This window comes from Lepidochelys olivacea, assembly GCF_965140295.1.
Source record: "Lepidochelys olivacea isolate rLepOli2 genome assembly, chromosome: 9".
Classification (NCBI taxonomy): Eukaryota; Metazoa; Chordata; order Testudines; family Cheloniidae; genus Lepidochelys; species Lepidochelys olivacea.
Window position 1 is genome coordinate 4,481,068 of NC_140419.1, and position 25,737 is coordinate 4,506,804.

The window sequence follows — 25,737 nt, forward strand, 5'->3', positions numbered from 1 at the left end:
AGTCACTTCACTTCCCTGGGAAGTTAGTAAAAATTACCAAGCTCTGTTGTGAAGTGGGGTAGACAGAGAGGTTAAGTGACTTGCTCAAAATTGCACAGTGAGTCTTTGGCCGGGGCACTGAAAGAACCTAGGAATCCAGACTTCTGGTCTCCCTCCTCTAATCGCTAGACCACATTCCCTTTTCCTAATTACAGTAGCTAATTCTCACCACTTTCTAATATGGCACTCAGTGCGATAGAGAGACTGACTTAAACCTACAAAGACACAGAAGTTCAGGGCTATAGTTGCTACACAGTGCCATGGTCTGTTGTACACATCACATTCCCAGTGTGCTTTGGAGAGAACATGCTAAGAAATTCAGTTCTAAGGCACGATGTGTGATAAAGTGATATTAGCCAACTGCACTCTGAACTTCCATGCTTTGGCAGATTCAGTTCAGACAAGTGTTTAACAGTCTTCTGTATGTAATGCTAGCAAGCTCAAAATTACCTTAGTTGCCAGGGCTAATGACCAGTAGAACAAATGGAACCTACTAGGAGTCATGTCCTTATTTAAAAAAAATTACCCAGCATTTAACTTTTTGTATGAAATAAATTAGAACATATCTAACTAATCTACTGGGGGAAAATGCTGAAATTATTGAAGGCTGGGGCCAAACTCCAAGACGATGGGGAGATGCTGCTAAATAGTCACTGCCCTAATAACAAAGTCCTGCAGGATTTAATGGAGAACAATATATTTTCTATGGGACTGATCAGTCATCCTACTGATTTCTAGAAAAATGACCTCATTTTGATGTGGTGCAAATCCAGGTTAATTTCACTGAAGTCAATGGAGTTAGCTCAGTAAAAAGTTGGTGAGAGTGTCAGGGGACAGATCCTAAATTCTCTATTAAATTCTCTATAGGATGGCTTAAAAAACAACTAGAGAAATGTTATTATTCACTGTTACATTCAGTAGGACTTTGCCATAAAGGTCAACCGAAATGCTGAGTTGGGAAGGGACATTTTCAGGATTTATAATAAGAGTCAATTTTCCATCTTCTTTAATTCTTCGCTCGGATCTAACCCATCTCATTTCATTTAATTCATTTTTCTTTTCAGTTTTGGGTGATGTAATTTTATTGAGCTCTTGTTAGAGACTGAAGGGGAAAGTGCCGCATTTTACTCTTTATTATTGTGAGAGACACCAAAATTCACAAAGGTTTTTCTTCAAAATTGTAAGTTTGTTATTAATAGGGTCAATAAGCCCTGAAATGCTTCAGTTCTGGCTCTTAATTTGTTAAGTGCAGCTAAAGTTATTTTCTTTGATTACATCTGCAAATAAGATATTAATGTCAATGCAGTGATATGAAAATTGCTCCTTTCCCATGTAATTTGCACCTTAGTTATTATGGGTTTCATGAATAAGAATATTATAGCTGTACAAAATGAGTTGTGGATTTATAATGTATTTTTAATTAACAAAAAAACCACAACCGCCCCCCCCCCCAACAACAAACCCATTTTGCAACTGCATAGGTTTTTATTAACCCTGGTGCAAATTTTTAACTCTCTGAAGAGTGCATCAATACATCCCTTTTTTCCTGGAACTGTGACATCCCCCAATCATTCCTTTGCAATGACATTTCTCCACACAGAAAAAATTGTGTGATGAAACTGTAGGAGAAAAGATGTCTGTTTCCCCCCCCCCCTTTTGGGGGGGTAAATTACAGCTATTTACAACTTGAGATGAAAAATGAATCATTCCTGTTCCTGAAATGTCAGGTATTTGGAAAGCCCTAAATGCTGAAATATTAAACAATTCTCATAGCTTGTACTGTAACTCCAGCTCTGGTATGTTACCATCATCCCAGAATGCCTGAGCCTGTCTCAAGGTAGAATTCAATCCAATGGGAGTCTTTCCTTTGATGTCAGTGGAAACAAGATTCCATTGCTAAAGTACTTGTTTGGAAACAAGCAGTGCCCACTGGTTGCTACGTAACTGTCCAACTGCATTGGCCCCGGGTAGCCTAAGATCCTTTTGAGCATGCTTGTGGTGGCTAGCATTAGTCATTTTCTTTGAAGCCATTTTGAATTTCTTTTTAACCCTTTCCAGCCCCAACAATAATTAACATAACTTCTCAGTGACTTTATATTTCTAGTGTATCAAAAGGATATATGTATGTACGTGCGTGTGTGTGCAGGCTCACAACTTCAGTGATGGCTCATACATAAATGCCTAAGCATCTGAGAGTTGGAAGCATCCTTACTGAATAAATTTATGCAACAGCAAAATATAATATTATAAAGAAGAAAAAGTTATGAAACTGGAAGGGATTGGAGACAAGCGAGGGGATAAGAAAAAGATATGGCCCCTATGATTTAAGACAAATCTGTGTCCCTATGATTTAAAACGATACCTATATCAAGGCCCAGTGTCTCATGGTCAATGTCTGTATAGTTTGTCTTGTGATAACAATTACTCTGATTCTGGTCTTACACTTACATGCTGGTTTTACAATGGTGTAAGTCTAGTATTATGGAATCATATCCGATATTTAGCTTCCCATTGACGTCAATGGGAGTAGGATCAGGCCCTCACACCAGAGTAAGAGGAGAATCAAGCCCAATCATCTCAATTTTAATGTGCTTCTTAGGAGAGGTGACTCAAATAGATAAAAACTTAGAAACTGTCCGCTTGTCCCCAGGCCTTCCAGCTTTACTTTTTCAATAAAAAACTTAGGTCCTAGGCAGGAAAGGAGTCATGCTAAATGGAAAGGTTGTGCAATTCCCCCAACAGGCAAATATTGGAGTGTGGTGGTAGACGCTCAAAGGTCAGTGCTGGCCTTAGCAGTGAGTGCCTGGATCCGAGCTGAGTTGCAGGTCTTGCAAAGGATGTGTCCATCCAGAGGGTAACAGCCCTGATTGTCCCCTTCAGACAGGAGACCACCACAGTCCTAGACAATAAACAGAATAAAGACCAAAAGAAGAAATAAGATGAGAGTGAAATTAGGCAAAGAACCTATTAGTGAAATACACACTCATGTCCCCTGGTAACAGAATTCTGCCCAAGTCAGCGTGTGAGTTCTAGGATGTCTTTCAATAGTGAACCATTCCCTGATAAGAGACAATGCTGCAGCGGAGACGGGTTCCCAAGCTCTCTAAAATAAAAGGAGATTATTCCCTTCCCATCTCTGGGAAAGGAAAGGTCTTTAGCATTGCGGAACACGTCAAACTTAAGCTCACGTTTATTAATGCCAAAAGGAAAAAGAAGAAGTGAGCCTTGAAAACAAGTTTGCTGCTCATATAGCTCCCTCTTTGGAAGAGAGAACTCCAGAAAGCGATGGAAGACACCACAGCGGTGACAGCAGAGCGATGTCCTTGCAGCACGCCTTCACCGCTGTGGCTATTACTACACGAGCACCAAAAGGCCACAACCGAGATTGGAGGGCCCATTGTGCTGCGTGCTTTAGAGACCTATAGTAAGAGACCGTCTCTGCCCCAAAGAGCTTGTAATCTAAATACACAAGCTAAAGGATGGAAGAAAGGACAGAATGCCATCATCACCATCGGTCTTTTGTGAATGGAAGGCCAAGGCTCATGGTGATTAAGTGACTGCCCTAAGCTCACGCAGGAAGGTGATGGCAGAGCCACAAACCGAACTCAGACCCCTCGAGTCTCAGTCCGGCACTCGAGCCAGGACTGTGATCAGCACCATTACTGGGACTCACTTCTTGTCCCAATATCTGGCTGGAGTTTATCCCCGGGGAACAGCTGTATTGCAGAATTCTTGGAGGTTCAATATGCTACATGTACCGAGGTGATTTTTCCTCGGTTTCAGATTCTTATCAAAATCATATGTACCAGAACATAGCACAGCAAGGGCCATTCATGAATGAGAATGTTTATGTGCCAATTAAATTTTCCAGCTAATTATTAACTTCTTCTTTTTTTAACCCACTCATATAATCTTGCTTATATTGCAACATGCATTAGAGTTGATTTTAATAAAACAAATAGGAGCAACATGTGTGTCCAGGTAACAAACTACTATCTTCTCAAATATTCAGCTCTAGATATTGAGTTGTAGTCTCTTGCTAACACAATGAAGCCGGTATAAACAGAAGGCCTGATTCTCCTATCGTTTGCACCGTCTATATGTAAAATCAGAAGTCACTTCTGCTGAAGTCAACAAAGTAAAGTTGAATGTAGAACCAGTATGATAACAGGAACGTGCTCGTTATTTATGTAACAGAAGGTAATTTCTGTCAATACAGTGAACCCAATCTTTGCTTTCTTCCCTTACCAGTAGTGGGAATACTGACCTCACACCGGTAGCATTGGACATGGAAGTCACGATCTAATGCCACAATGCGTATGGTCTCCTCTTGACCCGGGGCAGGCATAATGGGCTCCTTACACACGGAACATCGCGGTGCAAATTTCCTTGAAAAGCAAAGATGGTTCCAGTCAAATGCCAAGTGCACAGCCATGTTCTTTGTATGCTACATTAGAAACTTAGAACCTACAGTGAACTGTGGCAAAACACACATATCTGCAAGCAGAGTTGCCTCCTTGAAGAGGACACATTAAGGGATGCTTATGAGGTCCTACAGAACAATGGTGGAGGCCTGAGAATCATATTCTGCTTGTCTTAATCACTTATTAAACAATCTCTCGATGATGTTGCTCATCATTGGGGTATCCAAGTGCAAGCCCCAGAGTGAGCTAGTTTCATATGCCTAATATAACACCATTTAAATCAGTGGAATTCCTCTTATGAATGAAGTTAGCAGGATTTGCCCCACCTGTCTCTGTTGAAAAATATCAATATGCTAGAAACTAGAGATGGACCAAGTAGGATGCAGCCTTAGATCCTGCCACTGCAGGATTGTTCTCTGCAGTATAATTTCCTTGGGTTTTATCCAGTCTTGTTTTAAAATCCCCAAGCATCTGGCTCCCACTACACCCACAGGATGTTAGTTTTAGCTGGGCTCAATCTGTGCGTCGCAAAGAGAACTGCTCGAGCGTATCGGACAGGTTATATCGCTCAACTACGTGATTTGCATCCACACTCTGGCAGCCACAGGTAAAACCACTTAGCCTTGCTTCCACAGTTATTCATTGGGTGTGTGCAAAAATACAGGTGCAAATGCTGTGAATGCAAATTCTCCCCACAGTAGAAAGCCGCCCTTCTGAAAACCTATCCCTCAGAACATACACTGGCTAATAACTAAGAAGCTTAGAATTAGGGTCAATGGGAAACCTTATGGCAAGTGCCAGAATATGAAGAGATCAAAGATTCTTCTCTTGTAAAATATCGAGGAACCAGTGACTCTGCCACCCAGCCTTTTAGACAAACTACCCTAGAATTAACTCAATTAAAAAACATCTTAGCTGTAGTAGGAGTAAAAAAAAGCATTCATTTCGCTGGCAGCAGATGCAAGGCGTTTTGTTAGATTGCAGCTTTGCAGACATGAATTAAACAGCACCTTCGCTGATTGCTCCGAAAGTGAATTTAAATGGATCATGATATGACCGTAGCTGTAATGACAGTTAATAATGTGGGGATTCCGGCACTTTCTTGTGCAATTCAGCTACAACGGGCTGCTTAAAAATGCTTGAATGTTTCTCTATCTAGGTCACCAGAGGCAAAACAGCATGGGCCATTTTTTCTCTCGAGAGACTTAGAAATGACTCCCACTGAATTCAGTGGAAGCTGTATGTGTTTCCTACGGCAGCATCTAGCCAATCACGTCTTGCAGGTGGATTTCACATTCTCTATTTGCTCCTCACCTTTCAGGATAAGAACCCCAATAGCAGTTTAAAACGGCCAATAGATCTGGTTGGAATTCCTTTTTAAATCTTTTTCACTAAAAAAACTGATTTTTTTCCCCCTAAAAAAAAACTTTCACTAATTTTCTTTTTGACCACAAAGTGAAAAACAAACACAATTTTTGTTTTTCTCTCCTTCCAGGCGGCGCTTACCTCAAGCAGCTCCCAGAAACAGCAGCATGTGCCTCCTCCGGCCCTATGTGGAGGCGCGGCCAGGAGGGTCAGCATGCTGCCCTGTTTGCAGGCACCGCCCCTGCAGCTCCCATTGGCTGTGGTTCCCAGCCAATGGGAGCTGCAGGGGCGACACTTGGGGTGGGGCAGCATGCGAAGCCCCCTGGCTGCCCCTATGCGTAGGAGCCAGAGGGGGGTCATGCCGCTGCTTCCAGGAGACGTGTGGAGTGGGGCAAGACCCTGACCCCGTTCCCTGGCTGGAGCAGGGCAAGCCCTAGACCCTGCTTTCCGGCGGGAGCTCGAGGGCTGGATTAAAATGTTGGAGGGCTAGATGTGGCCCTCGGGCCATAGTTTGCCCACCCCTGCTGTAGGGTGATACAGGGAGGTAAAATTAAACAAAGAGAAACTGAGAACAATGGATACATTTTCTTAATAATTAGACACAGTAGGCTGTGGAGCAGTAACCCAAGAGAAGCGATGGAAGTTTCATTACTTGCATCAGCTAAAACTGGGTGAAAGAACTGCTGAATATACTTCTGGATACAGACTTTGTACTGGTTGTAGATGGACTCAGTAGCCCAGCTAGGTCTTCTGCAATCCCCTGGATCTTCTCCCAGCCTTGTACCCAACCAGCTCAGGTCGTTTCCCTATGCTGTCTATTCTCAGAGAGTGAAATTCACCCATGGGTTGAGGAGCAGTATGAGGCTGAGGCACCATTTAACCCTCCAAGCCGGAAGGTACTTAGTTCTTCCTAAAGGATGCCAATCCCTCTCAAGGAAGAGGAACATCCCGCATATATCGACCCGTGGCACGTAAGTGCCACCGCCTTGGCTTTCTGCTGGCCCTCTGTGCAAGGGTGAATTTCACCCTCTGGGCCCTGCCTCTGGATTCTTGCTGAGATGCACACAGAGGGAGAGGGAACACACAGCGGCCTTTGCAGCTGCCAATTACACAGCTGTGTCTCAGCTTCAGGGAGCCTTCCTGTCAGATTTCAGAGTAGCAGCTGTGTCAGTCTGTATCTGCAAAAAGAACAGGAGTACTTGTGGCACCTTAGAGACGAACAAATTTATTTGAGCATAAGCTTTTGTGAGCTACAGCTCACTTCATCGGATGCATAGAATGGAACATAGAGTAAGAAATATATACACACACGGTGGCAAATTGCCGGCACTACTATGATGGGTCTCAGGCTCTCTCTTCTTGCGGGGGCTGGTTCAGGGCACCATTTCTTGCCCCTAAACTGGGGTATTAACTGCCCCACTAGTGTCCTAGAGGAGGGGAGTGGAGAGGGAGGGACCCGGGCCCACCATCTACTCCGGGTCCCAGCCCAGGGGCCCTAGGGATAGCGGCAAACCACTAGAACTAGTGGTTCCTTCCCCTGGGCTACTTCCCTTTCCTGCCCTTCAGCTTGTGAGGCTTCCTGCCCTCCCTCTGCACAAACCAGGTGTCACTTTACCTAGGGCCTTGGTCTTCTTAGCCCACCGCAGCACTTCTCCAAACTTTCCTCTGCTTCCCTCCAAACTGCTCTCTGCTCCAATGGCAATCCACTCTGCTTCGACTCCTCCAAAATGCTCTCTGCTCCAGCACCAACCCACTCTGCTTCAACTCCTCCAAACTGCTCTCTGCTCCACCGCCAATCTGCTCTGCTTCGACTCCTCCAAACTGCTCTCTGCTCCACCGCCAACCCGCTCTGCTTCGACTCCTCCAAACTGCTCTCTGCTCCACCACCAACCCGCTCTGCTTCGACTCCTCCAAACTGCTCTCTGCTCCACTGCCAATCCGCTCTGCTTCAACTCCTCCAAACTGCTCTCTGCTCCACCGCCAATCCGCTCTGCTTCGACTCCTCCAAACTGCTCTCTGCTCCACCGCCAACCCACTCTGCTTCAACTCCTCCAAACTGCTCTCTGCTCCAGCACAAACCCGCTCTGCTTCGACTCCTCCAAACTGCTCTCTGCTCCAACGCCAATCCGCTCTGCTTCGACTCCTCCAAACTGCTCTCTGCTCCACCGCCAACCCGCTCTGCTTCAACTCCTCCAAACTGCTCTCTGCTCAAACGCCAACCCACTCTGCTTCGACTCCTCCAAACTGCTCTCTGCTCCACCGCCAACCCACTCTGCTTCGACTCCTCCAAACTGCTCTCTGCTCCACCGCCAATCCTCTCTGCTTCAACTCCTCTAAACTGCTCTCTGCTCCAGCACCAACCCACTGTGCTTCAACTCCTCCAAACTGCTCTCTGCTCCAGCACGAACCCACTCTGCTTCGACTCCTCCAAACTGCTCTCTGCTCCACCGCCAACCCGCTCTGCTTCGACTCCTCCAAACTGCTCTCTGCTCCACCGCCAACCCGCTCTGCTTCGACTCCTCCAAACTGCTCTCTGCTCCAGCACCAACCCACTCTGCGTCGACTCCTCCAAACTGCTCTCTGCTCCAGCACCAACCCACTCTGCTTCAACTCCTCCAAATTGCTCTCTGCTCCAACGCCAACCCACTCTGCTTCGACTCCTCCAAACTGCTCTCTGCTCCAACGCCAATCCGCTCTGCTTCAACTCCTCCAAACTGCTCTCTGCTCCAGCACCAACCCACTCTGCTTCAACTCCTCCAAACTGCTCTCTGCTCCAGCACGAACCCACTCTGCTTCGACTCCTCCAAACTGCTCTCTGCTCAAACGCCAACCCACTCTGCTTCAACTCCTCCAAACTGCTCTCTGCTCCAACGCCAACCCACTCTGCTTCGACTCCTCCAAACTGCTCTCTGCTCCACCGCCAACCCACTCTGCTTCGACTCCTCCAAACTGCTCTCTGCTCCAACGCCAATCCGCTCTGCTTCAACTCCTCCAAACTGCTCTCTGCTCCAGCACCAACCCACTCTGCTTCAACTCCTCCAAACTGCTCTCTGCTCCAGCACGAACCCACTCTGCTTCGACTCCTCCAAACTGCTCTCTGCTCAAACGCCAACCCACTCTGCTTCAACTCCTCCAAACTGCTCTCTGCTCCAACGCCAACCCACTCTGCTTCGACTCCTCCAAACTGCTCTCTGCTCCACCACCAACCCGCTCTGCTTCGACTCCTCCAAACTGCTCTCTGCTCCACCGCCAATCCGCTCTGCTTCAACTCCTCCAAACTGCTCTCTGCTCCACCGCCAATCCGCTCTGCTTCGACTCCTCCAAACTGCTCTCTGCTCCAGCACCAACCCGCTCTGCTTCAACTCCTCCAAACTGCTCTCTGCTCCACCGCCAATCCGCTCTGCTTCAACTCCTCCAAACTGCTCTCTGCTCCACCGCCAATCCGCTCTGCTTCAACTCCTCCAAACTGCTCTCTGCTCCACCGCCAATCCGCTCTGCTTCAACTCCTCCAAACTGCTCTCTGCTCCACCGCCAACCCACTCTGCTTCGACTCCTCCAAACTGCTCTCTGCTCCACCGCCAATCCGCTCTGCTTCGACTCCTCCAAACTGCTCTCTGCTCCACCGCCAATCCGCTCTGCTTCGACTCCTCCAAACTGCTCTGTGCTCCACCGCCAATCCGCTCTGCTTCGACTCCTCCAAACTGCTCTCTGCTCCAGCACCAACCCGCTCTGCTTCGACTCCTCCAAACTGCTCTCTGCTCCAGCACCAACCCACTCTGCTTCGACTCCTCCAAACTGCCCTCTGCTCCAACGCCAACCCACTCTGCTTCAACTCCTCCAAACTGCTCTCTGCTCCAGCACCAACCCACTCTGCTTCGACTCCTCTAAACTGCTCTCTGCTCCAGCACCAACCCGCTCTGCTTCGAGTCCTCCAAACTGCTCTCTGCTCCAGCACCAACCCGCTCTGCTTCGACTCCTCCAAACTGCTCTCTGCTCCAGCACCAACCCACTCTGCTTCGACTCCTCTAAACTGCTCTCTGCTCCAGCACCAACCCGCTCTGCTTCGACTCCTCCAAACTGCTCTCTGCTCCAGCACCAACCCACTCTGCTTCGACTCCTCCAAACTGCCCTCTGCTCCAACGCCAACCCACTCTGCTTCCACTCCTCCAAACTGCTCTCTGCTCCAGCACCAACCCACTCTGCTTCAACTCCTTCTCCTGTCTGATTGGAGCAGGGGGGTTTTATCAGGTGACTGGCTTCAGGTGCTCTAATTGGCTTCAGGTGCTTTAATTAATCTATAGCAAATTTTCTTCCCTCTACAGGGAATAAGGCTCCTTCTAACACTCTCCTGCTACTCTCTGGCCATGCTGTATCACAGTACATACAGATAAGTTGGGAGTTGCCATACAAACTGTGAGAGGCTAATTGGTTAAGATGAGCTATTATCAGCAGGAGAAAAAGAACTTTTGTAGTGATAATCAAGATGGCCCATTTAGACAGTTGACAACAAGAAGGTGGGAGGATACTTAACATGGGGAAATAGATTCAATATGTGTAACGACCCAGCCACTCCAAGTCTCCATTCAAACCCAAGTTAATGGGATCTAGTTTGCATAGCTGAGCTTGAATTAATATGCAAACGAGATACCAGTAACTTGGGTTTGAATAGAGACTGGGAGTGGCTGGGTCATTACACCTATTGAATCTATTTCCTTTAGCTAAGTATCCTCACACCTTCTTGTCAACTGTCTAAATGGGCCATCTTGATTATCACTACAAAAGTTTTTTTTCTCCTGCTGATAATAGCTCATCTTAACTAATTAGCCTCTCACTGTTTGTATGGTAACTTATCGGTATGTATATCTATCTATCTTACTCTATGTTCCATTCTATGCATCCGATGAAGTGGGCTGTAGCCCACGAAAGCTTATGCTCTAATAAATTTGTTAGTCTCTAGTTAAGGTGCCACAAGTCCTTCTGTTCTTTTTTCTGTCAGAGTTTAACCTTCTCCCGCATGGCGGCTGCAATTCCTTTTGTCAGGTAAGTCTGCTGCTCTGAGCTCCCAGGCCCACACACTGATGTCATGAGTCTAATTAAGTCTGCCCCCTTAGAAATTAAAAGATAAGTGCTTGAGATATAAACCCACATTAGTCAGTATTGATTTCCTCTTTTAATTGAGGGGTGTACCGTGCCTGTCTCTTCCAAGCTGGGGAAACATTTGTGCTTTGATTATATCTACTGATCTGTCTTTCTCAGATCAGCTGTGATAAGGGGAGGGGTGGGGGGAGCGACAGAAGCTACCTCCTGTCATGGATTGCAGTGCACTTTAAATAGATATTTTACTACAAATTATTATTAGGAATGTTTTCCTAGCTCCTTTAAAGGCTAACTAGCAGATGGAAACAGAGGAGGCAGGAAACCCCGCTGTGCTCTGAGGGCTATTAGCAGGGTACTGAGCACAGGGTGAGAACCTTGGCTTCAAGGCAATAGCTAAGTGGCGGTAGGAGGCCAGGTGGGGGGGTGAGGGGGGAGGGGAGGAGGAAGGATAGGGAAGCGCAGGGGTGCAGCAAGGAACATGAAATACCTACATCATGCAGTCCGCACATAGGGCAGGTGGGGAACATAATCTGTTAAAAAAGATCTGTGAGCACTGAGACAACCCTCGCCGGCAGGGAGACGGATGTAAGACAAATCCACACAACTACCCCCAGTCAATTAAGCTGGAATGCCAGAGGGTGTGCCTGCCGGCTCCCTGGCCTCCGGGGAATCTCAGGAAGAATTTACAGCAGGTCAGGAGCCTGCCTAGGTAACATGAGAAGAGATTGTAGGCCTCCAGGGCCAGGAAAAGCCAACAAGAGCAGCCTGGGCCATACTTGTGGAAATCCTCGATGCAGTGAATGTTCCCACCGGCATCCACAGTGAAGGGGATGCCATCCAGGCTGCGGTGGCACATCACACAGGTGAAGCAGTGGGGGTGGTAGGCTTTCCCCGTGGCTCGCAGGATCCTCTCCATGATGGGTTTGGCACAGACGCTGCACTGCTCCAGTGTGTTCTGTAAGCAAAAAAAAAAAAACAACTGGCGTGAGTATCAGTTCAGACATTGGCCCAGGCTGGGACTGCAGCTGGTCTGCAAGGAAACGTGAGGCCCTTTCGTTTCACCCGTTCGCTGCGAGCGGGGTATAGCCAGCTGTCAGTTCCGGACCAGCTCGGAATCCAGCCCGGCTGCTGCCAACACCAACACCAGGCAGCCCGGTCACTGGGGAGAACTGCAGGGTCCCATCTGCAGCCAGCCGCCCCAGCAGAGAACCCTGCTTAGGATTCACTGCAGGCGGACCCTGGCTTTTCTCTTCTGTGAGGGATGCTAGCACAGACCCTGGGAGGAGACAACCCAGTAAATGCATCCCCTCAGTACTGCAATACAGGCAGCACAAGGGACGGGGATTCAGGAGCACATAACCAGCTAGGTGAGCCGAGTGCTTATTTTGAGTCAGAGTTTAAGGCCAGAAGGCACCGCCAGGTCATCTAGTCTGACTTCCCGTGTCTCACACCCAGCACCCGCACACTAAACCCAATAACTGGAATTAGACCAAAGCATAACAGCTCACAGGAGACTTGACTATGATGTGCCACAGGCAGAGAATAGGAGGGTCCGAGACTCACCAGTTCTTGAGGATCCCGCAAAGGCAGGAAAATGCGTAAGTGATATATACCCAGATGATCCTGACAAGTGACCCGCACCCACATGCTGCAGAGGAAGATGAACACCCCCAAGGTCACTGCCAGTCTGACCCGGGGGAAAATTCCTTCCCAACCCCACACAGTTCCACCCTGAGTATGTGAGAAAGAACCAACCTGAGAGAGAGAACGCAGGGTGTCACCTCAGATCCCTGGCCCACCCCATCCAATGTCCCATCTCCAGCTGTGGCCATCTCTGATGCTTCAGAGGAAGGAGACCAAAAAAATCTCCCAGAATACACTGGGGGACAAAAATCCCTTCCTGACCCCTGCAGGTGACGAGCGGAAGCCCTGAAGCATGAGCTTTAAGGAACATGAGACGTAAAGCCCCAGGGTTGCCCTTTACTGTCACAAGCAACCCCGTCATACAACCACACCCATACATTTACCCTCTCTCTTAAAATTCATTAAGTTTTCTGTTTGTTCCAGAACCTCACCCCTCTTAGAAACCTTCTTCTAGTTTCCAGCCTGAATTTGCTCATGGCCAGTTTATACCATTTGTTCTTGTGCAGCATGGTCCTTTAGTTTAGATAGCTCTTCACCCCCTTGGTGTTTACACCCTAGGGCAGAGGTTCTCAAATGGTGGGCCGCAAGCTCCGTGCAGGTGGTCTGCGGATAGTTCCCTCCAAGGTGCGCGCCTGGACGGCCGCACATGAGGGAATGAAGGGCCACCCACCTAATTAGTGGAGCCACGCAGGCGTGGCTCCACTAATTAGGTGCCTGGACCCTGGAGAAGATGCACATAAAAGGTGAGGTGGTGGCCTTGGGGGGAACAGGGGTAGGTGGGAGGGAGCAGTGGGGTGACAAGAGGGGGTGGGGGGAATTTGGGACGGGCAGGGCCGGAGGAGGGGCCTAGTGCGTTTATGTAGGTTCATCTTTCTTGAACATGGCTGTCCAAAACTGGACATAGTATTCTAGATGAGGTCTTACCAGAGCCTGGTACAATGGCATTAATACCACTCTATCTTTACTGGAAATGCCTCACCGAGTACATTCTAGGATCGCATTGCCCTTGTCACAGCCACATCCTACTCGTCTGAGGATCAACCTCCATCTTCAGTGCAGGCCCTTGCACTTTGTACTACTGAATTTCATGCCATTCTGACATGCCAGTCTTCAAGGTCATCCAGATCTTCCTACATAATATTTCCATCCACTTCTGTATTGACGATGCCTCCCCAACGTTGTATCATCAGCAAATTTAATTAGCAAACCCCTACCTTTTTGTGAAAAGAGCATTAATAAAAACATTGAATAAGATTGGCCCCAAGACCAATCCTTGAACTCCACCAGAGATCCAGAGAGTTCGCCTTTACACACAACCTGTTGCCTTCTCCCCTTTAGCCAGTTCCTTTACCCACCTTACAATTCTTGTACGAATTCCCAGGCCATAATTTTCCATGTGGTACCATCCCAAATTTGTCTTCTGCCCCAGTCATTTCAGTTCAGATGGCTCTAAATAACCGTATTAAAGGCTGTGCGTCACCTGTCTTGGTTTACTTGCGGCACCTTAGAGACTAACCAATTTATTTGAGCATAAGCTTTCGTGAGCTACAGCTCACTTCATCGGATGCATACTGTGGAAAGTGTAGAAGGTCTTTTTATATACACACAAAGCATGAAAAAATACCTCCTCCCACCCCACTCTCCTGCTGGTAATAGCTTATTTCTGAAACCTGTCTTGGTTTGTAGATTTTATGTATTGAACCAGATGCATGGTTGAGAGCACTGAAGCTATAAAGTGCTTTTCATTTCAAGGAGGCTCAGCTGAAAGATTCATCTCCCCCCCTCCCCGCAAGCATGTTATGTAAACACCGATATAAATCAGCTTCTAATGACTGTTTGTGCCAGGCGCGTCAGCCCTCTCAACGGTGGCTTGCATGACTACAGTATGTGAAACTTGCCTTTGCAAACCGAACACCTGAAATATGCATTCCACACAGACAGATGCAAATGCTGAATCTGTGAAGAAGCTCGGATGGTTTATTTTGCTGGAGTTTGGGACAGAATTCCACTTGCTAACCTTGCTGGAACTGTTTTGAGTTATCAAATAAGAGCCATATGTTCACATCTTGGATGGTGAAGCACAGATGCAGGGAGGTCTGTGATCTTTGGGATAAACAGAAAAGAAAGAAAAGAGAAAAAATCCAACAGAAAGAGAATTATAAAACCCCACAGATCAATATTTTCATGTTGACCAACACCACATGGAGCCTACAGACTTCCTCCTGCATTCCTTGTGCACCCAAAACTCCCAGTGGAAACTGCCAGCTGAAAGACTGCCCTGTTATTGCTTGTCTGAGCCAAGAATGTCAATGGGCAAGCCCCTTCTCCTTACACATAGTGCAGAAGTACGCATGAAGGACATGAATCACCAAAGACTTCAAAGAGGTCAGGCCTATACTGCAACGTACGTCACTGGACATTGCTTCCTGGGCGGCAATTGACTGGTAAGACACACACAGAGATACATCCTGCAACTCGCTTTTCCTGCAATGCCCAGAAGAGCCACAGGATTATTTTTGGAAGAGTCAGTATGATACATCCTGGATTTCAACCGATTGTGAGAACTGCCTACTTGTGCTGTGAAAAGGACTCGGTCTGACCTGGGGGCTCGTTCCTGGCAGGATTTAGCTTCAGGTACTGGATACTTGTAATAACGGAGGTGGAAGAATTGTTCCTGGGCTTTTTGTTTGTTTTCTATCATCATCATGATGACAGTGACTGATGTACCAGAGAGAACAAGGCCTTACATAAACAGATAATGTGTAGGCATCCGATGAAGTGAGCTTTAGCTCACGAAAGCTCATGCTCAAATAAATTGGTTAGTCTCTAAGGTGCCACAAGTACTCCATTTTCCTTTTTAGATAATGTTACTGCAGCATTTGCTCCGTTCCCTATATTTACAACAGGGAATGCTACAATCCTGCCAGTTGAGGAACATTATGCAACTAGCTAAGGAATTTTCCTGGGTAACTGCCTAATAGTTGGGCTTGGCCACTATATGTATCACTAACTCGTTATCTGGTTGTTACTGTTTTTCTTATGGCCTCATTCAAAATACTTCCCATTCCATATGCTTTATTAAAAAAGGAAACTCTGGAGAGGCATGGGATATGTGGGATCAGGCTTTGGTTTAGCAGAAGCTGACGGTTCCCTACTGAAATTCACTCATAAGGAGTAAAATGAAGCAATTAGCTGGGGCTGGATAGAGGAAACAAATTCCTCAGTAACAGAAGTGAGCAAACTTGAAGATGACAATAACAATACCTGGCTTTTATATCTCATTTTCCATCAGTAGATCTCAAGGCTTTTTATAAATGAGACTGACATCTTGTCACAAAGCATCTACTCCCAAGGCAGCGGAAGAGCACACAATTAGTATTTGTAACTTTACTGCTAAAGGGCCCACACAGAAATAAAATAAAACAAAGTAAATAAAAATAAAAGCACAACCCAGTCATTTCGTGATTCCCCTTTTATTGATTTCTTGTAACCAATATTTTAACCGAAATAGATAGATATGTCAGGCATGACCCATTTTCACTTTAAACGGTCCATGTCATGGAGCCATAGAATGATAAAAACAGCAAAACAGAACAGGAACTTCCTGAAGTGAATTGCAACTGAATAGAGCAATAGTGAGTAAATGGAATGCCTGCTTGCGAACACTAGCGGGAGCATGACACAGGAGGGATGTGAACAAGCCACCCCACAAGCAGCTCTAAACAGAAAATGGGGCTGTCGGCATGGAGCTATGTGCAGGAGTGGGGTCTTTCGTATTATTATTTTTATCATGGCAGCACCAGTGGTCCAGTCTGGAGCGAGACTCCATTGTGCTGGGTGCTGTACAGACACGTAGGATGATACAATTCTTGCCGTGAAGAGTTCACCATCTAAAGTCCCAATGCTACAAGGACTTTGGTGCATACCTAATACTTTTAGAGAGCTCTGTCTAGAGGCTGCAGCCACAGGCCAGATCTAACTCCTATTTATAGATCTGAAGGCCATGAGGGACCCTGGTGACAATTTAATCTGACTTTCTGCAGCACACGGGCCTTAGTGAAGTTTGACTGGGAGCCCAAGCCAGCAAATAAACATGCTGTTGCCACTGGATGGTGCTTCCCTAGTCTGCATGCCTTCTGCCCGCCAACCTCAGCTCCGTTACAGTTCAGTCACCTCCTGATGTTGACGCATCTGAGTGAGACAAGCATTTTAATTTCCCTTCTGTTGATTAATCCCTTCCACACTTGAAAATTAATCCTAGGGGATTTAGTCCTCTTATCCTTCCAATTCCATACCGGTGAGAAAAACAAAGTTGTTAATTTCAGACTCCAACTCACCCTCCCTCTCTGGGAATATGTTTGCTTAAGAGGATTTCCCTGTTAGATCCTTGGCTCACCACTCCTCTTCAAGGCGTCACCAGAAGATGCAAGAGAGAGTCCGCCCTCAGCTCTCAGGCCTCCAGAGAGTCAACCAAGCGGAAGAACACAACAGAACCCTGCTAAGGAGGATAAGGAGCTTTCCCTCCGGTTGGCTTTGGGCTTTGGAAGATACTGTGAGCACTCTGCTTTGTCCGAGTACACTGTATATTCCAAAAGACTTTTTGACTATGGGCAAAGCCTAACTGATTTTCTACTTTGGCATTTTGGTTCACGTTAAGTCAGGAGACAGACATTGATGTGTTGGATTCCCTCCTCTTTAATACGAGGATCAGTGTAAAGGGTGGAGAGTTTTGATTTCTACCTTTTTTTAAAAAAAACTTCCTTTTTGTTTAACCATAAATTAATCCGATGAAGTGAGCTGTAGCTCACGAAAGCTTATGCTCAAATAAATTGGTTAGTCTCTAAGGTGCCACAAATCCTCCTTTTCTTTTTGCGAATACAGACTAACACGGCTGCTACTCTGAAACCTATACATTAACTTAAATACCAAACCAAAAAGTTGTTTTGAACCGAAATGGGAACTTTTTTGGTTAGAAACTGTCAAAACCGACAGCAATTTTGAAACTTTTCTCTCAATGTTTTTTCAAAATGGGCAATTCATTGAAACCGGTCCTTTCCTGCAAGCATTTTTCGTTTCAACAACACTCCTCCTCCCCAACCTCCCCACCAAAAAAACATTTAGTTCAAAAATTCCCAACCACCTCTCATTGGGAGGACATTCCACATGCCAACGGCAAGGAGCAGACAGCCAGCCGCACGCAGGTGTGTGCATGTAACTCCCTATATGCACATCTGAGCCCTTGACACCTTTAATATCACTAAAAGACTTGTGCATCCTTTGAACTGGAGCTCTCTCCCTCCCTCCACACTGACTGTTATGCCAGGGCCAGGCATGGGGACGTGACACACCACAGAGACCTGTGGACTGGTCCTGGCTGACTCACCAACATTCAGCCCAGGTCTACTCCACAGCCTTCTGTAGCCTCGTTGTGTTGGACAGAGGAGTGTTGGGGTGTGATCCCTGACCCTAGCACAGACACAGCTATACCAGCAAGCCTGTGCTTTTCCTAGGATGGCTCATTCGCTCGGGGGGGGCTGGAATAAGCTGTAATGGCAAAGGGCAGTTTCCCTGGTGTATGTTGTTCCTACACTAGGAGTGCTTTGCTGGCTTAATAAACTGGTATAGCTATACCAGCAATGCACCTAGTATAGACATTGCCTCTGGAGGTTGCTATTTATATGTTATATTTTAAACATTCTTTTGGTCTGGGTGGTTTAACTCCCACTTGCAGAGTAATAACCATCATGGGGCTGGCGCGCGTTCCCCTCTGCAGGAACCGGCTTTCCTTGTCAGGATGAAGTTAATTGGGTTTTGTATATTTGGAACCAGAGCAGCTGCAGGTCTGTCCCCATGGCTGCCCCTACGCTGCTCCAGGCATCAACTCGTCTTTGTGCAACTCGTTGGGTGACTGGCAGCAGCTCGACTCTTCCCCCTCTCCTGTGAAACTTCACAGCAAGAAATTCCACTGCTGTGCTTATGGAATTTGTAGCCCGCATTAATAGCAAATGTGACAAGAGGAGGAATTAAGCTAGAGAGAATGTGCACAATGGCTGAGGTCACGATGAAAAATGAGTGGGTTCAGAGAAGAGCTATAAGAAGAGAGGCAAACAGGGGTGGCTAATAAGGAGTTTCAGAGGGCGTTTGGAAAGAGTGTGTGGTTCCTTCCAGTTCGGAATGGCTGTGCACCACATAACAGACATGGCTGATGAGGGAACAACCGCTGTGACCGGTCTCACCTGGTCTGTGTGTTCCTTTCTGCCAAAGGACAGAACAGAGTTCTGGTGTGGGAAGTGCACGCTGGTGAACATACTGGAGGAGACGAATGGTGTGGAAGTGCAAATTTCAACACTGCACTGCAGCTGAGGAAACAAAGATTTCTTGGACAACCAGTTTCTGAAATTGTCGCCAGAGACACCGTATGGGGAGGGACTGGTGATAAGGGAAGAGGAGAGAGTAGAAACTGAAGAAGCAGACTGATGATGTGTGACCAAGAGGGGAATTCAACCCGGCTAGAAGTCTCAAATCAATAGCAGATACTCAGTGAGTCAACTACTGAGAAACTTGTCTTTGGAGGAATGGGACAGAAAGCTACCAGGACATAGCAAATGGGCATCCTTGTGGTCTGAAGCAAGCAGCCACCAAGAGAGACTCTTCAACATCCTCAGAAGGCACGCAATCACCACCAGTAATTCTGTACTAAGAACAGTGGGCAGAATAAGGATAACAGAATAGCGCGCTATCTCCTTGCAGTAAAAGTACGCATTCTATAACTGCAAGACTGGGCAGGATTATGAAGTTGTCTGGCAAATCTCCACTTGTGATGATACACACTGGAACAAATGAGACAGAATCACATGAAACGACACAGACTATAGGGACTTAAGGGAGCTCAAGAAGAGGAAAGTCCAGGCAATCTTCCCTGAGATCTTCCCAGTTCCACGAGTGAGAGAAGGCAGAAAATACTGAAGGTGAACCACTGGCTGTGTGACTGGGGTGAATCTGAAGGTTTTGTTTTTGTGGTGCATTAAACTACATTCCAGTGGGACAGAGGTACAAATGGGACAGCCTGCATCTCACAGGTGTGTGTGGGGTAATCTTTTCAGTTGGGAGATTAGCTGGAGCAGTCAGGAGGATGTAAAATGAGCAGTGCTAGGGGAGGGTGCTTAGAAGGCAAATGCGGTACAAACTCAAGCTCAGTGTGTCATGAACAAATTGAACTACTGTGGCACTGAATGTGAAGAAATGTTTCAGTTGCTTATATACCAATGACAGGAGTCTGTGTAACAAGCAAGAGGAATTGGAAATTCTCATTGATGAGAACAAATTTGACAGAACTGGAATTACTGAAACCTGATGGGATGATTCATGTGACTGGAATGTTAAAAATCTCTGGTTATATCCCATTTAGGAAGAACATAGTGGATAAAAGTGTAAAGTAGGCACTCTACATTAAAGATGCCACTACCTGTTTAGAGTTATTGATAACTCAGAACTGCAGGAACTTGAATGCATATGGATCAATGTGATAATTAATAAAGCCAAGGAGTGTATCTGTTACAGACCACCAAATCACACTAGAGCAAAGGATAAGTTACTCTAAGTTACTCTGTCTGTAATATATGGAAAGAAAAATTGTGTTGTTATGTGGAACTTCAGTTATTGCACCCAACGTGAGCTAACTATTATGGATCTCATTATGATGGACAAAGATAAATTAATCATCAGACTGGAAGTTTGTGGTTGCCTAGAAACCAGGGATCATGACATGATTACATTCAATATGGGTAAACAGAGAACAGTCCAGTAATATGTACACTTAGGGTTTCAAAAGGGCTAATTTCCCAAAGCTGAGTAAAATTAATTGGGAGGAAAAAAAATTTAGACAGAAACATGGAAACGAAAATTGGGAGTTCTTTAAATAGAGTTCATTTGCTGGCAAAAAAAAAAAATGATTCCACGATCAAGAAAGAAGACAACTTGGGCTAAATGCCCATCCCAGTGGCAAAGTGAAAGCAGCAATCAGAAATAAAACGGCATATATAACAATGAGGAAAAGAGGAAATAGCAATTGATATAAATTAGAAATGATGAAGTGTTAAAAACTGACATGGGAAGCTAAAGACATGAGGGCAAAAATATGACAACACTAAGGACAATGCGAAAGAGTTTTGTAAGTATATTAGGAACAAAAGAATTCCTAGAAACGGTATAGACACATTACTAGATGGAGATGCTAAAATAGTTAATGATACAGAAAAGTATCATTTGTTCTGTATTTGGAAAGAAGCAGGATGTTGTGCTTCTGTCACAGGATGATGATGAAGTCCATTAGTAATCAAGGAGGATGTTAAACAATATCTGCTGGTGAGAAACCTTTTTAAATAGTAGGCCTTGATAACTTACACCCAAGAGTCCTTAAAGAGCTGGCTGAGGAGATCTCTGACCCCCCTGATGTTCATTTTTAATAAATCTCAGAATACCAGGGACATTCCAAGAGTCTGGAAGATTGCTAATGCTGTGCCAATATTCAAAAAGGTGAAGTGGGACAATCTGGGTAACTATAGGTCAGTTAGCCTGACATCAATTCCAGGCAAAATAATGAAAAAGCTGACATGGAATTCAACTGATAAAGAATTAAAGGGTAGGAATATAATTAATGCCAGTCAACATGGTTTTATACAAAATAGGTCTTCTCAAACAAACCTGATTTCATTCTATGATAAGATTACAAATTTGCTTGATAAAGGTAACTGTGTAGATGTAATATACCTAGACTTTGCTAAGGTGTTTGACTTAGTATTACACAGCATTCTGATTAAAATATTTGCACTGCCCAATATCAATACAGCAAACATTAAATAGAATAAGAACTGGCTAATGGACAGATCTCAAAAAAGTGGTTATAATTAAGGAATCATCAATGAACGTGGGTGGTTTTAGTGGGGTTCTGCAGGGATCAGTATTAGGCCCAACGCTATTCAACATTTTCATCAGCGATCTGGAAGTAAACATAAATTTATGGATGACACAAAGATTGGTGAAATGGTACATAAACAATGAAGACAGAGCAAACATACTAAGCAATCTAGAACCTAGGGCCCAGTCAAATACAATGTGTTTTAATATAACCAAATTCAAAGTTATACTTCTCAAAACAAGGAATGTCGGCCACAGCCATCCTGCAGAACAGGGGACTGTATCCTGGAAAGCAGTGACACTGAAAAGGATCTAGGGGTCATAGTGGACAAACAACTCAACATGAACTCCTAGTGCCATGCTGGGGCCAAAAGGGCTAATGTGATCCTTGGATGTATAAACAGGGGAGGAGTGAGTAGGTGCAGGGTGGTGATTTTACCTCTGTATCTGGTGATGGCGAGACCGATACTGCGCCCAGGCCTTGTGTCCACCTTCTAAAAAGGACGTTGAAAAATTTGAGACAAGAGACACAAAAATGATTCCTGAGCTGGAGAAAATGCTTGACAGTGAGAGACTTAAAAAGACCTCAGTCTGCTTAGCTTATCAAAAAGAAGACTGAAAGGTGACTTGATGACAGCGTACAAGTAGCTTCATGGGGAGAAAACACCAGGCCCTGAAGGGATCTTTAATCTTTAAAAAGGCAGAACAAGAACCAATGGCTGGAAGCTGAAGCCAGACAAATTCAGTAGAGAAATAAGGCAGAAATTCTTAACAGTGAGGATGATCAACCATTGGAACAAACTACCAAGGGAAGGGGGGAATTCTCCATCTCCTGATGTCTTCACATCAAGAGTGAATCTCTTTCTGGAAGAGGTCCTTTACTCAACATAAATTACTGAGCTCAAGACTAGGGTAACTGGATGAAGCTTAAGGGCTTGTGGTATAGGAGGTCTGACTAGATGGTCTAGCCTTACACTATATTAACTCTACGATTCAAGGATTTAAAACATACCATGCAGTGAGAGAAATATGGAGCTTAATCTCCTTCGTTTATGGAAAAGAAGGTTAAGAGATGACTTGGTTACAGTCTGCAAGTACCTACGTGGGAAAAAGAGATCTGATAGAACTCTGATAGAGTTCTTTGATCCTTCCAGCAAAGTCATAACAACGTCCAGTGGCTGCAAACTGAAGCTAGACAAACTCAAACCGAAATGAAGCCATGACACACATTTTCAATAGGAAGGTAATTAACCATTGGAACAACTCACCAAGGGAGACGGTCACTTGAAATGTTTTAAATCAAGACTGGGTCTCTCTAAAACATTCGCTGTAGCTCCAACAAGCTTTTGGTCTTGATATAGGAATTACTGGGTGAATTTCTACGGCCTGTGTTATGCACAAGGTCAGACGAGATGATCACAGTGGTTCCTTCAAGCTTTGAAATCTATGAGCAGCCTAAGGTTTGTAATTTCCTGATTGGAGGTCTGGATTTTGCATCCTGAATGTGGTGGTGCTGATGAGAAGGGTTTTTTGCATATATATTTGTTGTTTTTCTGCAGGAGGAAACAAAGGGCGAGAAAAGGGGGAAAACACCCAAAACTATTTATCGTGCACAGGTTCCTTGCTCTGCAGACCTAGTTAAAGCTATAACATTCAGAACTTTGTTGTTTTAAACCTTTACTATTTTCAAATGTAGCAAACCATGTACTTGCTCACTAAAGTTGATGACAGGGGACTGGGAGCCAGGACTCCTGGGTTTTATTCCTGCTTCTGCCACTGATTTGCTATGACAACAGGAGCAAGTCACGTTCACACTGTGTGCCCTGTTTAGCCATATGTAAAATGGCTGTAATAAGACTTGCCTGAATCAATGAGGTGAGGTGAGGTTTGATGTGTGTTTGTAAAGCGCTCTGGCTGTCAAAGTCACTGCATGTGTGCAAAGTATTATTAATGCTAAAAATTGCGCTGTAAAACTAAAGTAATCACACCCTTATTAAAAGCCAGTGAGAATTTGGCCTCTGATTTCAAACAAACTGACAGGGTGACAAACTGGAGGTTTTACAGTTCAACATATTTTGAGTCATTGTTTCAATTTACAGTGGTATTTAAATTGGTAATTTTCAATTTAAATTGGTATTTTCATATTGGGAAAATGCCCTTTTTTAACTCATTGGTAACTTCCAAAGAGTGACAACATTAAAAAAAAAAGGCCTGTGGAATACCTTTGAGAATTAAAAATACTAATTAAATAGATAATGCTAGAGTGAGCTGATCTATTAAAAACATCTTTAACAACGATTTAATGAAAGAGACATCAAATACTTGTCAGGAATTCCTGTTTCTTTATAATCACCTCTTAGCAAATCTCTTTCTGATATTGTTTCATGTTAAAAACTGGTCTGGGTATTAACAAAATTAGTATTGTAGGTCCTACAAAAATCCAAAGCTGTGCAAGGTTTAAACTGGTCATGTGGCTCACACTTCCTTTTAAAACAGCTTCTAACACAGTGAGCCAAATACTCTGCTGGCATGGCTACAGTGAAGCCAACTGAGTTACACCAGGAATACATCTGGCTGAGTGGGTTTCTGGCTGGCCCGCAGGAACAAGTTTTAAGACTGCTGAAGAGGTGAGCATCAATAAGGAACACCAGAGGAGACAATGCTGCCTTGGCAGAGGGATTGTTTCCATCACTGATTTCTTTGATTCTAGGAGTTCATGAGTTTACGGCCGGATTGTTGGCTCGAGTTCAAATCCATGACATGGGAATACACAGCCGGGCGCAAGGTGCGCTGACTTTCAGAGATGTCTAATTTTAAGGAAATCCCCCAAAATTCCGAAGATAGTCTGTTAAAAGCTCCCACACTCTGGAGCGCTGGCAAGAACCTAGGACTTCATTCCTTGGCCCTAGTCCAGTCTCCATAGATCAACAACTCTTGCACATGATAGGGGTCACTATCCACTGACTTGTGTTTACAGTGAAGTCATCTCCTGGCTTTGTAGATTTCATCTGGGTCTCCCTGTTTATTTTTATTTTTATTACAGCAAAGCGTCCTTAACCTCTAAAATGACGAGAGTATATATTCGCATTTCTCCTCAATGACAGAAAGGCTATTTCACTGAGTCAAACACTTTCCTGTTATAATTACCTGCAGCAGCTCCTCAGAGCCCCAGTCATGGATCCTGGCTCTACTCTTTTAGACATTGTACAAACACAGAACAAGGATGGTCCCCGCCAAAATTTGCATTATTGGCACTGGAAACATGTAAAGCAGATTTTGCACCACTAAATAAATGTGATCCCCCTAAACACAGCATGTCTGACCCTGCAATGCCACTGTGGGAGTTTTGTCTGAGTAAAGACTGAAGGATCTGTCCCATTGTGAGTAGCTTCTACACAGACAGCAGAATTATGTGCAGATGAGAGATGGTGAAAACAAGTGAGCAGGACTTGTCTCGTGAGCGGACTCCTGCCGAGATGCAATTGTGGGCAACCCAGAGATTCTTCTCCAGAGGCATTGGTTTATATTTACAAACCTGGTGAGCGACTATTGTGAGAGCAACTGGAGAGGCATTTCAAACTGCAGTTTAAACTGATTAGGGTTCTTTGAAAACAAAACAAACATTCTGTATAGCAAATTCTTATGCTAAAACTCAAGTCAAATCAAACCACATGCCATTAACATAAAAGGAAAGAGATGTTACAGGAGGCTGGAAAAATTTTTGTTTTGGCAGAAAACATAATTCTCAGAACCTTTAATAAACCCGAGCAGTGCTGTAATTCACCCTTGCTGCTTTGGCACAGCTGCTCATCACTGGCAGACCAGAGAGACTAGAAACTGGTAAAATCTGGGAGCTATAAAAGGAAAAAAACCCAAATTTCCATTCGATCTTCCTGTTTGATGGTTTTGATGTAAAAGACTGGCATTGTCACAGAAAGGTCACCATGACCATAACAGCTAAAATTAACTAGAAAAAGGAAAAAACATTGGGTGTGTCATTTAATGTTTGTTTATTGCACATGAACAAGGCCTGGATGCATGTTTCCCCCCTTTCTTGGTATCTTTACATTACAACTGCCGCTCTTGTCTACCCTGTTTTTCCTGGAAGACTCTGGATGACTGGAGAATTTATGACAGCAGAAATACTAAGAAAGTGAAATCGGATAGATTTAAGAGGAAAGCGAATGGTAGTATAGTGGAGCGGCTGCCCCACTCCAGTAAAGAGGGGTTAAAAGCAGCCCTGGAGAGGGCT

General features: G+C 45.1%; 1 protein-coding gene across 1 annotated transcript in view; it reads right to left on the bottom strand.

Annotated features, from left to right (window-relative positions):
* Positions 1-1,506: 1,506 nt before the first annotated feature.
* LPP (LIM domain containing preferred translocation partner in lipoma) overlaps positions 1,507-25,737 on the bottom strand; it is a 432,571-nt gene continuing 408,340 nt past the window's right edge. The window contains exons 11-13 of the mRNA XM_084639858.1: positions 11,702-11,880; positions 4,307-4,427; positions 1,507-2,938 (exon numbers count right to left, since the gene is read on the bottom strand). Of these exons, the coding sequence (XP_084495984.1) occupies positions 2,810-2,938; positions 4,307-4,427; positions 11,702-11,880 (429 nt within the window). The 3' untranslated portion in view covers positions 1,507-2,809. The remainder of the gene's footprint in view (positions 2,939-4,306; positions 4,428-11,701; positions 11,881-25,737) is intronic.